The sequence below is a fragment of the Mya arenaria genome, chromosome 8 (genome assembly GCF_026914265.1).
Source record: "Mya arenaria isolate MELC-2E11 chromosome 8, ASM2691426v1".
In the NCBI taxonomy this organism is placed as follows: Eukaryota; Metazoa; Mollusca; class Bivalvia; order Myida; family Myidae; genus Mya; species Mya arenaria.
This window is the reverse complement of record NC_069129.1, coordinates 49,236,496-49,252,021: the sequence shown is the minus strand read 5'-3', so window position 1 is coordinate 49,252,021 and position 15,526 is coordinate 49,236,496. Positions and strand designations below refer to the sequence as shown.

At 38.0% G+C, this 15,526-nt stretch overlaps 1 protein-coding gene across 3 annotated transcripts; it reads left to right on the top strand.

Moving 5' to 3' along the window:
* The first annotated feature begins 216 nt into the window (after positions 1 to 216).
* LOC128242782 (uncharacterized) lies at positions 217 to 14,453 on the top strand. 3 transcript variants are annotated; one of them, XM_052960106.1, is made up of 14 exons: positions 224 to 299; positions 393 to 447; positions 1,371 to 1,504; positions 2,773 to 2,887; positions 3,716 to 3,965; positions 7,245 to 7,362; positions 7,923 to 7,996; positions 8,838 to 8,919; positions 9,149 to 9,240; positions 9,806 to 11,239; positions 12,014 to 12,242; positions 12,560 to 12,941; positions 13,562 to 13,701; positions 14,398 to 14,453. In XM_052960106.1, exons 3-12 carry the CDS (start codon positions 1,386 to 1,388, stop codon positions 12,741 to 12,743), a joined length of 2,697 nt encoding a protein of 898 aa, XP_052816066.1. In that variant the 5' UTR covers positions 224 to 299; positions 393 to 447; positions 1,371 to 1,385; the 3' UTR covers positions 12,744 to 12,941; positions 13,562 to 13,701; positions 14,398 to 14,453. The 3 variants fall into 3 exon arrangements, with proteins under 3 accessions (XP_052816065.1, XP_052816066.1, XP_052816067.1); XM_052960105.1 differs by having other exon boundaries at positions 217 to 447; XM_052960107.1 differs by lacking the exon at positions 393 to 447.
* Positions 14,454 to 15,526: the final 1,073 nt, after the last annotated feature.

The window sequence follows — 15,526 nt, the reverse complement described above, 5'->3', positions numbered from 1 at the left end:
CATCCATGTACCGTCTTTGGTTATAAACAAGGTACTCTCAACTATATATTCTAATTCTATTTGGTACCCAGTGCAAACTGAGTTAGTTGAAGTCTGATAAATATTAATCAACCCATAAGCACTGACAGGGGAAGTAACCGCTTCGTATACTTTTCTGTAATATAATCAAGATTTTTTATTTCGTGTTATTTATCGTTGGATTCAAACAAAAAAAAACATGGCGGGCAAAACAAATTGTTGAAAAATCAACACAAACATACAGGACCCGTTTCAAAACCAGACAATTAGTTCATCGTATTGTAATATTTTACTTTTGTTTAGTATTTGCTTATAGAAGACTGCCTTTTTCTATTTGTTAAGAATACATTTTTATTTGAAATCTTGTTTTGAAGGGAACAGAACAAGAGAACAGCTCAGTCATCTGTCAAAAATACTGATCGTGTGTTGGTAATACATTTTATTTGAATATTACTTTAATACACCATTTCACAAGAAAAGTCACAAGTTAATATGAATGTGTGTACGATATGTAGTAATAAGGGACTCTGTATTTTCTGTTTTGCGAATGTCATGAAATAATAAAAAAAAATTTGGAAGCTGAGTTTGATGTGAATCACTGATCAGTGATGAGTCTGATGTTAGACGAGTACTGTTGTTGTTTTTTGAGCGTCCAAGGAAACATTCCGTTACCGCCTCATTATATTTAAGCTTATCTATATAACTTTTATTCCCACAATCACATTATACAGTTCTTAAAACATGATAAATCAAAATGTTCAAAGGTATACCATTTTTAAAAGAAGTTTGGTAGTAGCTTGTGCAAAATTGAGAAAGTCGTAGAGCTCTATAAACTTCAACTTTGGGAGAAAAACTTTCAAAATTGATGGCAAGGAACTTCAATCTTCCACTTTCAAATGCATAATTGAAGCCCTGGACATTACTAGTTTGGGTCACCTACACTATTCACTAATTTCTTTTGTGAAAGTGACTAAAAATATTTCAAATCAAATTTTAAATAGCAATTAAATATTCCAAGTGAATATGTAGTGCACCAGTCAATTGTAACCACGCCCCCCCCCCCAAGTCCGGGCGGATAGCCGGGGAAGAGCCGTATTTTTACTTTCCATGTGGTCCCGCAGGGCCGGGTGACCGCGGTGGTTTTGTCATAGCGCCAAATTTAGCGGAGATTAGGCCTTATATAGAGTCCTGGGGTGCCGGGGCATTTGGCCAGGGATTAACCATCAGTTCGTCAGGGATTTTACCCCGGATTTGTTAGACCCAAAGTCAAAGTCCCGGCTATTCTCCGGACCTGGGGGAGCCGTGGTTACAGTTGACTGGTGCATAGTTTGAGATAAAAATTTTCAACTCAGTTACCTTAGCTGAAGATGTCAAACAAGAGACAAAGCATCGCTCAAACTCCCAGGACTGCTATAGGGGAATACCTAGATGTCTCAAGGACCCATTCACAGAAAGTCATCAGAAACAGACATGAAGGTCTTATAAGGTATAGAAACATTTTCATGGTGAAAATATTACTGATCAATCAAAGTAGCTAGGTATTTAAAAATAGGTCAATAATGATAATGAATGACAATCAACAAATTATGCTTGAGATCAATATTTGAGCTCAATTTAATTCTGATTTCTCTGGAAATATGGTCACTTTAGTTTACTGGTGCCACAGAGTAAATTTTTATCAAGGTTATGTGTGAAAAAATGGAAAAAACACACATTTGAAATGTCACTTATAGCATCTTAGAACTAATCACTATTCCAATGATATTGTCCTCAAACTGGTACAACTGATACAACACAACAGGAAAAACTTCTATGTTTTAAGTGTTTGCATTGAATATAAACTTTACGAGTTTTCTCGAATTTTCGTATAATAAATAAAACAAAAACAATATGGCAAAATTTGCAGTTCATATTCATTTTGAAAACTAAAGTGACACAACTTATTACAAATACATATGAACAGTGGGACAAATGAATAACATTGTTTTTACATTCCGGCAAATATTATTTGATCATATAAATTAGATGTTAATTAGTCGCACTAATTATATTGATTTACTGCATTTAATGTTGTCACTAATACTCTGTATCCAATTTAATTTTATAACTTCAAATTTTTATGTTTCACACTAATTTGTAAACTCAAATGTTATTAAACTATTTCCTCAAATATATGTCAATCTAATACCTAATGCAGATATCAAAATAAGAAACTCACATCAAAACCTTAGATCATTATTTACAACATATGAGCCAACTGTTACTATATGACCATTTGATTTCATAACTGTTACGAATTGATTAACACAATGGTTACGAAATGACCAACATTGAGCGGTTACGAAATGGAAAAGTTACGAAATGGCCATAATTCAATTGGTAAGCTTGTTCTTTTTTAATATTTATAAACAATCGCAAAAGTGCTTGTTTGATTAAAACTATTGCATAATTTTATTTTGACAATACAATTCCATTTGGTCAATGTGCATATTACTGCACTACCAATGACAACAAACATGTACATACATGTTACGTATGTATGTATTTTTCCCAAGTCAAGGGAAGCAAATCTTGTATTATAAAAGATGTCCCAAGTTGTCTGTACAGAGTGAAATGAGTAAGGGTTATCATTTTACTCGCGCCAGAGTGAAATGATCAAGTTATCAATCACTAATATTTTTCACTCTTTCACTGGTATGCATGAAATATATTGTTCTCAAACTTGTACAACTGATATAGTGGTAATGATTTCAGGACCCCTGAGCCTTTGCCAAGGCCGAGGCATGCTCGAGTGTCTAGCCTGCGTGGTGAAAGACGACGGACGTCCCTGTCTACAAGTGTCGACGTTGAGGACACTCCAAGACATCTGGTCTGTGAAAATATTAATTTTGTTTCAAGCTCGGTGTATTCTCTTTCTACATGAATGTCATTATAACATTCAGCCTTGAGGTACGGCAAAACAACCTGTATTGAAGGATCATGTTAATTTTTGTAGGACCAACTAGTATTTTAGTCCTACTTTTGTTGAACATTTTAAGTAATCTTAGTAAACAGATACAGTTGACTCATTTACAAAAATATACAGATTGGAGGACTATATTTAAAACTTTTTTGATCAGTTTGTGTTTTAGATATTGTATATAGCAGTGGTCAAAATTAGCACAAGCCCGCAAGCCCTGTACTGGTAAAATGTCTTCCGGGCTTGCTCAAATTCTGAATTTTATATAGCAGGGCTTGTTTAAAATTGATGCCAAGCAATAGTATAAGAATTCGGGATTGTTCATTAAAAGTCAAATTTCGATCACTGTATATAGCTTCACTTGTTTTGTAACATTTGAGATAAATTTACTTCCATTTTTAAGTAAAGGTCTAACAGAAGATACTGTTTTATAATCTTTTGTTCTGATTAACTTGAAATTTGATTACAAAATTCAAACAAACTTTACATGTTTGGTATTTAAAACCAACAATGTATATATGTAATATTACTTCAAATAACCACATGTTCTTACATTTTCTATGTCATTCAAATTGCTTTAACTGTTCACTGCCGAAACAATCTGCCCTTATGTCCCTTTTCTGTATCTTCCTGACCTTGTTAAAACCTGGCTAAAACCCTATAGCAGAATATTTATAGTACCGATAAGTCCTGTTAATTTTCATGTAAAAGCAAAAACTGAAATTTTCTGTGTTGTAGATCGAGGGTTTTCTTCAAGAGGAGCACAGTACAGCCCCCCTGGTGAGGGTCCAACGCCGTACCTCCCAGACTGGTGTGTCGACCAGTCAGCCTCCCCGTCTGGATGTTGGTTCACCGAGGGTTGGGTCCCGCCCAGGAGCGAGGAGGTCTATTCGGAGGTCAGGGTCTGGGTGGCAAGAAGGTGCCAACATGTCCATGGGTTTTGATAATGACACCCCGAGGACACTGCTTCAGAATTTTATGAGAAACAGTAAGTTTTTTATATGGTGAATTAACCTAAGGTCATTGGTTTGAAAGGCATAGAGAAGTATTAAGTACATGTATTAGATATATTACCATACCTGTATCGTTAGCATTTTTAAAACATTGCAAAGGTTTTATTATGGGTTTATCTGTTTATTTCTTAGCAATTGGCAAATGATTTACAAAAAACGCTTACTTGTGATGTTTCAATGATCAATAAAAATCAAGTGTTGATTGTTTGGGCCTGTAATCCACGACAATCAATGGTATTTTGTCATAATCTATCATCAGTTCAAGCGGCATGTTATTTGTCTTCTTTTTCTTGTTATTTGTGATTGGTTAATTTCCACCACTTTTCTCCTTTGAGGTCATTTACACATGAACACTGTAGGATAAGCGAGCAAATGACCAAGAAGCACTAGCATGCTTCATGGAATTTGCTCCTATGCCGTACTGCATTCTTACAGTATAAATGCAGATCAATCCTTAAATAACTGACAATGGTATCTGTGCTAATTGGCATAATGTCTAACTGTAGCAAGTATGATAAAATGCTTGACGTACATTTCAAATAGCATAAGATTGGTGCGTAGGGAATATGCAGACAATTAAGAAACACAGTTTTTGTTTTGTTTTGTTTTTTATGCCCCGAAGGTGGGCATATTAAAATCGCACCGTCCGTCCGTCCGGCTCTGTAACTTCCCCTTGTATGGACAGATTTTAAAATAACTTGCCACATGTGTTCCACATACAAAGACGACATGTGGCGTGCAAGACTCGTGTCCCTACCTCAAAGGTCAAGGTCACACTTAGTGTTTATTCACAATGGAGTGCTGCATATAAGGACATGGAGTATAGGTTGTCGTGTCCGGGCTGTAACTTTCCCTTGTATGGACAGATTTTAAAATAACTTGCCACATGTGTTCCACATACCAAGACGACGTGTCGCGTGCAAGACCCGTGTCCCTACCTCAAAGGTCAAGGTCACACTTAGTGTTTATTCACAATGGAGTGCTGCATATAATGACATAGAGTATAGGTTGTCGTGTCCGGGCTGTAACTTTCTCTTGTATGGACAGATTTTAAAATAACTTGCCACATGTGTACCACATACCAAGACGACGTGTCGCGTGCAAGATCCGTGTCCCTACCTTAAAGGTCAAGGTCACACTTAGTGTTTATTCACAATGGAGTGCTGCATATAAGGACATAACAGTATAGGTTGTCGTGTCCGGGCTGTAACTTTCTCTTGTATGGACAGATTTTAAAATTACTTGCCACATGTGTACCACATACCAAGACGACGTGTCGCGTGCAAGATCCGTGTCCCTACCTTAAAGGTCAAGGTCACACTTAGTGTTTATTCACAATAGTGTAGTGCTGCATATAAGGACATAGAGTATAGGTTGTCGTGTCCGGGCTGTAACTTTCTCTTGTAAAGACAGATTTTAAAATAACTTGCCACATGTGTACCACATACCAAGACGACGTGTCGGGTGCATGATCCGTGTCCCTACCTTAAAGGTCAAGGTCACACTTAGTGTTTATTCACAATGGAGTGCTGCATATAAGGACATAGAGTACAGGTTGTCGTGTCCGGGCTGTAACTTTCCCTTGTATGGACAGATTTTAAAATAACTTGCCACATGTGTTCCACATACCAAGACGACGTGTCGCGTGCAAGACCCGTGTCCCTACCTTAAAGGTCAAGGTCACACTTAGTGTTTATTCACAATGGAGTGCTGCATATAAGGACATAACAGTATAGGTTGTCGTGTCCGGGCTGTAACTTTCTCTTGTATGGACAGATTTTAAAATAACTTGCCACATGTGTTCCACATACCAAGACGACGTGTCGCGTGCAAGACCCGTGTCCCTACCTCAAAGGTCAAGGTCACACTTAGTGTTTATTCACAATGGAGTGCTGCATATAAGGACATAGAGTATAGGTTGTCGTGTCCGGGCTGTAACTTTCCCTTGTATGGACAGATTTTAAAATAACTTACCAAATGTGTTCCACATACCAAGACGACGTGTCGCGTGCAAAACCCGTGTCCCTACCTCAAAGGTCAAGGTCACACTTAGTGTTTATTCACAATGGAGTGCTGCATATAAGGACATAGAGTATAGGTTTTCGTGTCCGGGCTGTAACTTTCTCTTGTATGGACAGATTTTAAAATAACTTGCCACATGTGTTCCACATACCAAGTCGACGTGTCGCTTGCAAGACCCGTGTCCCTACCTCAAAGGTCAAGGTCACACTTAGTGTTTATATACAATGGAGTGCTGCATATAAGGACATAGAGTATAGGTTGTCGTGTCCGGGCTGTAACTTTCCCTTGTTATGCCACATGTGTTCCACATACCAAGACGACGTGTCGCGTGCAAGACCCGTGTCCCTACCTCTAAGGTCAAGGTCACACTTAGTGTTTATTCACAATGGAGTGCTGCATATAAGAACATAGAGTATAGGTTGTCGTGTCCGGGCTGTAACTTTCTCTTGTAAAGACAGATTTTAAAATAACTTGCCACATGTGTTCCACATACCAAGACGACGTGTCGCGTGCAAGACCCGTCTCCCTGCCTCAAAGGTCAAGGTCACACATAGTGTTTATTCACAATGGAGTGCTGCATATAATGACATAGAGTATAGGTTGTCGTGTCCGGGCTGTAACTTTCCCTTGTATGGACAGATTTTAAAATCACTTGCTACATGTGTTCCACATACGAAGACGACGTGTCGTGTGCAAGACCCATGTCCATACCTCTAAGGTGAAAGATACACTAACGGTTTATTCACAATGGAATGCTGAATATAAGGACATAACAGTGTAGGTTGTCAAGTATGGGTGGTATTTTTTATGTTCAGAGGCAATTTAAAATAACTTGCCATATGTATTTGACATGTAAAGGCAAGATCAACTTTTCATGTACTGACTCTATTCGTAGGTCAATGTCACATTCAGGGGCATTCGTCACATACTGTGACAGCTCTTGTTTATTAAAATAATGAAAATCCACGAATTTAAGTACCATTGGAATTGTCCTTGTTCGAAGAACCGCAAATTTTCATGACCATGTATATAAATGATTTCACAGTAATTGATGTTCAGATATTATGGATTATATTATTGCAAAAGAAGCATGATTTTTTAAGGTGTTTGCCCTTTAATTATTTTCATACTTATTTGTTTTTCATAACTCATAGTTTTTGAGGTTTTGACTTCGAAACGCATACACAAAATGAAACAAATATTAACAAGTTTGCATACATATGTGTTCGCAGCTTCATCATCTATGGAAACACCCCAGCTGTTAAGAAGGGATGCGTCACAAGAACGTTCATCTGGCTTGAGCTCTCCAGACATACAGCCCCTCGTCAATGATACATACCACACACCAAGGTTGGATTGAAGCTGCACTCTCACAGATTGACCGCTTTGACAACTTTTTCATTTTTTGTCTTAGAATCAGCTGATTTTGGTGTCAGTGTTTTCAAATCAGTCATATAGGATAACACACAATAGAAGTAATCTCAATTGTTTGGAAAACTGCTGATATTTTCATTTGTTAAGCGTTAGTTACGTTTTTAGCCATAAAACATCAATTATCGAGCATAAAAGATAAAAAAAACTGCGATTTTATCTTTTATCAGCAGTTTTATATCAGCGGTTTTTAGACATTTACGCAAAATTGGCTTATTCCAAGACAAAAAGTAAAAAGTTGTCAAAATGGTCAATCTGTGATAATACAGCTTTGAAATTTGTCAGTAATGAATATTTGTTTGTTTGTGTGCGCGTGCTATTAAGAATATCAACTGAAATTTAGAAGTGTAGTGTAAGACAAGTGAATTGAAATCATCTGCATGAAACCCAAATGTGCTTTAAGGTAACTAATTCAAAAACTGTATGTATTCCACCAGGTATATATTTCAATTTTAGCAACATTAGTCGTTCTATTTCAGCCCATTTCGTGAGAGTTCAGAAGGTTCAATGATAAGCAGATCGTCTCGGAGAGGAAGAACACCTCACAGGACAGGTAACTTCCAAAACATCAGCTCCTTGGATTGATGCAATTTTCTTGGGCTGGTGACATTCGAGTTTGACATAAATGTCGACCTGTGTCCGCTTCTCAAAAACGGTCTTTGATCAAATATTTTAAAATGAATTACATGAGACTGATTACACAAATTCAGCAGGGATGCCAATTTTCCTCTTTTCAGCTGATCTTCTTTTTTGGCAACAAACTTTAAAATTAAAATTGCTCTGTTTATTTTCTGTATGTTGTGTGATGGGGATATTCCTACTTATCGGTAATACTAATTTCCTCTTGTTTTACAAATTTGCGTTGGCATCCCTGATATTGTCAATGAAAATATGCTTAGAGTGAGGCCAGCTATATATGGTATTCTTAATGCAATATATAGGCATTATTGGCATATATCTTGATGCAAGAACTCGATCTCTGCTTCTGTTTATACATATGCTCTTTTACTGATTGCGTTCCTTTACTAGGGCATGCATTTTTTTTTGGTTTAAAGGCACATTCGGTCCGGCTGTAATAGTATTAAAGATATTTCTGTTGGCAATTGTTAAAAATGTATGTTGGCATCTGCTTGTTTTACTCACTCTTATTGGTTTACATAAGGAAGGAAAGCTAGCTTGGTGTTTAGTTCTATGATCTTAATACATGTACTTTGATCTCAATCTATAAAGTTTTTTTGCGATCTGGCTAAAACATTTGATGCAGGCATGATGCATAACTGGCAGCCTCCTTTACCAGCTTCTGCATTTATGCTTTTTGGTCAGATCTTCTGATCTGGATTGCATAAAGATGAAGGATACTGAAATTCACAAAGTCTCGTTTTCTAATGTTGCAGGAAAATTCAACATCACCGCCCAAGAGCAGAATTCTTCCCTGGTGATTCCAGCCACCAACCCTAATGACTACACCGTACCGAGGTGAGATACTTTGAAAGCTCAGGCAGAGTATTTCAGCAACTTATCGGCTCAGCCATCTGTAAAAGCTAAAATAGTTTTGATATCAACCAAGTTTATTTCAGACTTGACATAAAGCAAATCAAGAATTAAGGGAATACTGTTTTCGTATCTATCCATACATTATGGTATTTATAAGGTATGTCACCAAAATTGTTATACAGCTGAGTAACCCTGTGGCATATTGTTGCAGCCCGTTCCGGTCAACCTCGGATTCAGAAGATGAGGAGGTGATACCAGACTCTCAGGCCATACACAGTCAGACAGCCTGCAGTAGGAGGAGAGGTAAATAAGGGGTTGTTTTTTTACATTTTGATTTTAAAGGGTCATTTTTTGGCTTAGGAAATGAAGAAACGTTACCAGACTCCCAGGCCATATACAATCAGACAGCCCAGAGTAAAACGATATATAAATAGGGGGTGGGGGTGCTCTTTGGTTTTGAGTTTGAGACTGTCTATGGGGTCATTGTCAGGCTAGGGAGATTCAAGAAGTAATAGCAGACTCCCTTACTGTACACAGTCAGACAGACAGCAGTAGGAGGAGAGGTAAATAAGGGGGTGGGGTTGGGGTGGCGCTGTTTGGTTATAAGCAGTCATTGTATGGTTTGGGAAATGAAGAAGTGATACAACACTTCCAGGCCCATACACAATCAGACAGGCTAGAGTAAATGGATAGGTAAATAGGGGGTGGGGCTGCTCTTTGGTTTAGGGTTAATATCAAAAATGCGCTAACACATCTTTGCATCCTAATGATGAATGGCATTTCTTCAGATATACTTACAGAGTAGATGCTAGTACTTGAGAAATATTTTAACTAGGATGCATGTATAAATGTATCGCTATGGTTTAAGGCAGCTTCAACTTGACGGTACCAGAGAGCATGCTTGAACATCTGAGGTTACAGAGGTCACAGCAGGCTGACCGCCAGTCGAGGGGCAATAGGAGTGACCACCATTCAGGAATCTCCTTGGCTGACCAGCACAGTGACCAGCTTGACCAGTATGATGGTCATCAGGGAGGGGAGGAAGGATTTGACCGCAGCAGGCAAGAGATGTTTGAAGAAGGGAATCAGTATGATGATCAGATGGCGTATAGAAACGATAATGATGATGTAGATGATGATGATGAAAGGACTGAGTATACAAGCAGACTGGAGAATAGGGAAAGTGATCATTATGTTCGTCAGGAAATGTATGACAGAGATGATGGTCTGGAACAGTACCAAGATGAGGAGATGGATGATGATCAGAGTGAACCTTCAGGCCAATACAGGGAGAAATCAGGCCATGATGAATCAGAAAGCCTCAGAGAACATAGAGGTGATGGCTTAAAGATTTTACCGGAAGGAGGAATGTACATGCTGTCAATGAAAGTTAGTGAGAGCAGCATGGAGGAGGATTATCGAAACATGAGCCATGTTTCAGCTAGTAGTCGCAGTGACATGTCTAACATTGGAATGGCCGAAGTTGAAAATGGGACTTATGTTGGAAGAGATGAGAGTGCAAGCAGATCCTGTAGGTCGCTGTCAAATATGGAAATGGCTGATGCGGAAAGTGGGATGTATGTGGACAGAGATGATGGAGGGAACAGATCCCGTAGGTCGCTGTCAAATATGGAAATGACTGATGCGGAAAGTAGGATGTACGTGGGCAGAGATGAGAGTGCAAGCAGATCCCATAGATCGGTGTCAAATATGGAAATGACTGATGCGGAAACTGGGATGTATTTGAATAAAGATGAGAGTACGAGCAGATCCTATAGGTCATTGTCAAGGTCGAGAGATGATCTTGCTGCCAGTAGGTCGGATATTAGTAGGAGAAGGCAGAGTTCATTCTCAGCAGTGAGTCCTGAGGTTGATACTATGACCAGGCACCTGAGTATAAGCGTGGACCTGGAAAGGTCCATGAAGGCTCGAGACCAGGAGAGAATGGGTAGATACAGTGAGGGCCACAAAAGTAGGTTTGGTTCTCCAAGCAGGAGTGAAAAAGACTTGCGATTAAGTGATGGTCACTTGCATGGGAAAGGATCCCCATTTGATATGCAGAGGTTGAACTCCAGTTATGAACATCAGAACCAAGAGAATCAGTCAAGATCAGCTTCCAGAAGTGTAGGAAATCGTTCATCAAGGGACCTGAATATAAGTTCAAGGTCAAGGCACAGCAGTGGTGAAAGTTTCTCTTCTTCTAGAAATCCTCATACATCATCCAGGTCATTTGATGGGGGTCCACAGACTTCTAGCAGGGACAGGTTTCATGCTGAAAATATGGGCCATGCTACTCTCACAGGTAAATATTGGACCAGTTGTTCAGACCTTTGTCAAAGTTAACAATGTTGTTAACATCATCATTGTTAACTTTAAAATCTTAACTGCACTAGAAATTCATAGATACTCATGTGATCTGCAGTATTTCTTACAAGATTTGAGACAACTGTTTCAGATGTACTTGTTTCATGCAATTAGCACATCGTGAATGTTTATATAATTATGTAAAAGGAGAATATTTTCAAATACTTCACAATTTCAAAAACAATAAACTACTTTTTTTTCAAAAAGAACTTCTTCATTTGCAGTGGTTTAAATTAAGCCTGCAAAATGTCTTCCGGGCTTGCTTAAATTTTGTATTTTATATAACTGCGCTTGTTGAACATAGTTGATTCCAAGCACTAATGTAAGAAATCGGGCTCGCGCATTCAAAAGTCTTATTTTGGAGGACTTCTGAATATTTATTGAGAATTTTTATTCAAAATTTAGGGTAAAAACTTTTTGATATTAGGAACAAAGCCTTTAAAGAAATGGCTGGAAAAGACTCTGATGTAGGAACAGGAAACTATTTTGTACAACCTACATATAATTGAGTTAACTTTTTGCAGTGTTTAATTGGTAATAGTAAACCAATTATGACTGTGCTTATAAATTAAGTTCCATCACGGGATTTTTTTGGGCACAAGTTTAAGCAGCACTATAGTTCAATGATATATTTTTTAAATAAAATAACAAATTTTGGGAAAATGACCGTGTGACCAAAATGTATAAATATTCCTAAACCTGTCATTCTCAGATGATATGTACCAGTCACCGCGGAGCTTGTTATCTGGTCGTCGGAGCCCCAGTATTGCCTCCACCCCTCGGGTTCAAGAGGACTGGGAGTCCTGCAGCGAGCGGGGGGATGGGAACAGCCCCCTGAAGGCGGTCACACCCTCCCCCGTCGTCTCCCCTCGAGGGGCCAGCCCTGCAAGCTCCTCCCACAGGTCACAGAGGTCAGCCAGAATGTCAAGAGTGTCTGATGGGTATGTATAATTTGATGGTTAAGTACTGACAAAAATCTATCATTTACAACTGAAGTCGCTGATAATGAATTAAAGCATAATCCCTAGATTATCGGTTTCCATGTGGTTGTACCATCTAAAACTTTAAATGTAATAAGATTTACCTCCTGGTCTTTCATTCTGGATAAATTTTACTTGCAACCTGAAGCTTATCATATCATAAATTTAAGCAGCAATAAGACAGTATTCTCATGTTTATGCATTCTTAAGAACTACAGTATTACATGTATAATAAAAAAAATCATTATGTAAATGCATTTGTAATTCTTTTATGACAGGTCAAGGTCAGGGTCAGTCTCAGGTGGTTCAATGATGTCCTCAAGGTCACAACAGTCACAGCAGTCACCTAGGATTCGAAGCCAGGGAGGTAGAACCCCACTAAGGTCATTGACCTGCCACAGTCGGAATCCCAGACGAGATCAGGGACCTTACAAAGTCAAAGGTCAACTCCAGTACTTCTAAGGTCATCGCCAAGGCTTCAAGGGTCACCAAGTGCTTCTCTGAGGTCAACATCAAGGTCGATGCAAAGGTCATCTCCACGGACACCAGGGTCAAACAAAGGCACACCTAAATCAGAGAAATCTGTCCTAGGCAGTAGCACTAGACGTATGGGGCTGTCGCAGGCTTCTCCAGTTATAGCAGGGAAAAGACAAGGATCGGGTATGATATGATGAATTGAAATAATATGTGTGTAAAAGATAGGAGAACCTGGTAATGGTATTGTCACAGCTTGGTGGCAATGATACGACTGTATTTTTTTTAACTGCAACTATAATACAACAGCTTAAAAGATATTTGCATGAAACTTGGTACATGTATTATTGTGATACAGACAAAGTCATCAAGGTTGTACATGTGTTCCTAAACCATTTTGACTTATGGTTGAAGGTAAAAAAGGTGAAACTAGTGTTATATTAATGATCAATTATAATTGAAAATTGATTGATTTAGTCAATTTCACCCTTTTGTTGGAAATAACTGAAAATATATTTAAAAGCAGTTGTTGAACTATTTTGGGTTTAAATCCAGGCCGCAGTCAGGCTTATGCAAAATAAATACTTCCTTTTAAATATTTCCCGCGCTAGATGAATGGAAACAGTATAACAGACATTGTAGATGTATAATACAAGTCAGATTATGCATATATAAGACATATATTTGGTAATAAAAGAATGCAGCCAATATGCAGATCGTTGATTGATCATTGATCAGTTTCAATAGATGTAATGATTCCCAACACTGCAGTTATAAGAAATTATATGTTCATATTGGTTTTACAGCTGAGGTGGACGCTCTTCCCCATCAGACAATGCTGTTTTCCCCCCCAATAGCCTCTACCCAGAACATCGGGGCTCTCTCCCGCCTCTCTCCCCAGCCATCAACATCTAGACAGAGTAGAATCACCGACTTTGTACAGCAGGTGAGCAATTTTGTTTGATTAAGAAAATCCCTCAACTTACTAGAACCTGGCACTCCTATCAGTAAGTGCTGTTTTGGTGATAAAATTGCATGGTTAAATTTGTTTATTTTTAGCTTGTAACCTGAACACATATTGCTCACCTCAATGCTCAGGATAAGCTTTCCCATCGCCCACCTCCATCTCTGTTCGCCTGTCATCTGTCTGTCAACAATTACTTCAAAAGACATCCCCTCCTAAACTGCCAGGCAAATTTAGATGAAACTTCATGGGATGTTCCTTGGATAGTGCCTTTTCAAAATTGTATAAATTCCATAAATTCCATTTAGAACTCTTAATTGCCATGGCAACCAAAAGGAAAAATCTTGACAAAACCATGAGGCCTGTAGCTTAGATAGTTGGTGTGTTAATTGTCTAGTGGTCTTGTTCAAATTATGCCCCTGGGGTCAAAACTAGTCACATCCCTGAGTCAAAAGTTTCTTACATACTCATTTTGGGAAATCTTTTTGTTTAAAACAACAAAGGCCACACCCTTGACATATTGAATGTTGCATCATACAGTGGTCTTCCACCAAGAGGTATGTTTTGTCTATGTTCATTTTTAGAAAATAATGTTTATTTTTAGATCATAATTAAGTGTTCGATTTATGTTTAAATGTTTGTTGCTTGTCTTTGATAAGTAACCCTTCAATTTTACAGGCAGAAGGCGAAAATACAAACATAACCTCCACTGCAGCTGAAATAACAGTAAAAAGGCTAGTACAACCTTTGATTTCAATATGTCCAGCGCCTATATCATACATGTATCTTGTAATCTTTTAAAACCAAGTTCATGTATAACAGTCAGCACCAATTAGCATTTTCTTTTTTTCATAATCTTATCCTATGTTGTTGGGGCTTTTCAATATAAATTGTATTGAGGTCATATTTGATGTTATATAATTGATCTTACTCATTCATATTAAATGTCCTCATTGTAGGTCCCTATAAATTAATTGCTAGATTTTCATCCCTGCTCTTTTTTCTCCGACCCTTAAATTTTATTGACTGAAATAAAAATGTTGATTAAGCAGTAAAACATTGAGATTCTTTTATTCTGCCACTGTGGGGCAGTTTTATGTTTTTAATGGAAGATGTCAATACTTTTCTGATTCTCCGGTTTTCATAATGGATTCATCAACTCTTCAATCTAACCATTGTAAATATCTTGTAGCCCAAAGAAGAAGGTTGTGCGAAAACCTCGTCAGAAGTCTCGCTACCTGATACCAACGACAACAGTGAGGAAACATTTCAACCATTTTGCCGGCATGCGTGTGGCCAAGGACGCTATTGAGGAGGTCATGAAAGTGTATGTCATAGTTTATATCATACTTTCTGAGCTTGATTGTGAAGAGAGTTGTAACTGATAATGAATAAATTTTAAATCTATTTCTTATAGGCACCAGTATAAAAAAAATTCTGAAAGAACTAGAGAAATTGGTTATGGAGTCAATAGGTCATGCCAACCCTAACAATAAACAAACAAAAAGAACACAGTCAGTTTTGTTTTAGGTCAATTTCTTATGAAGGATTTAGTCTAGTCTTTCTTTTTGTAATCATAGTCTTTCAAAATTTGTATGCCTTTTGGTCATATCAGTATATAACTCTATGATTTCAAGGTCAAGGTCATGGTGAGGTCAAGGTCATTGTGAGCTTGACTAGAAAAATATGAGCTCTCGACAGGCATCACATCTGATTCACTGAATTCTAGTATAGAACTTAAAAACATTAGCATTATAAAAGACTTTGGACTGTTTGACCTTGTGAAAAAAGTTGGAAATGAGGTCAA

Excerpts from the sequence above, each read along its gene's own strand:
- LOC128242782 (XM_052960105.1), top strand. The coding sequence starts at position 1,386 with ATGTCAAACAAGAGACAAAGCATCGCTCAAACTCCCAGGACTGCTATA. Across the intron at positions 7,363-7,922 it reads GATACATACCACACACCAAG|CCCATTTCGTGAGAGTTCAG; the intron begins GTTGGATTGAAG and ends GTTCTATTTCAG. Across the intron at positions 8,920-9,148 it reads AATGACTACACCGTACCGAG|CCCGTTCCGGTCAACCTCGG; the intron begins GTGAGATACTTT and ends ATATTGTTGCAG.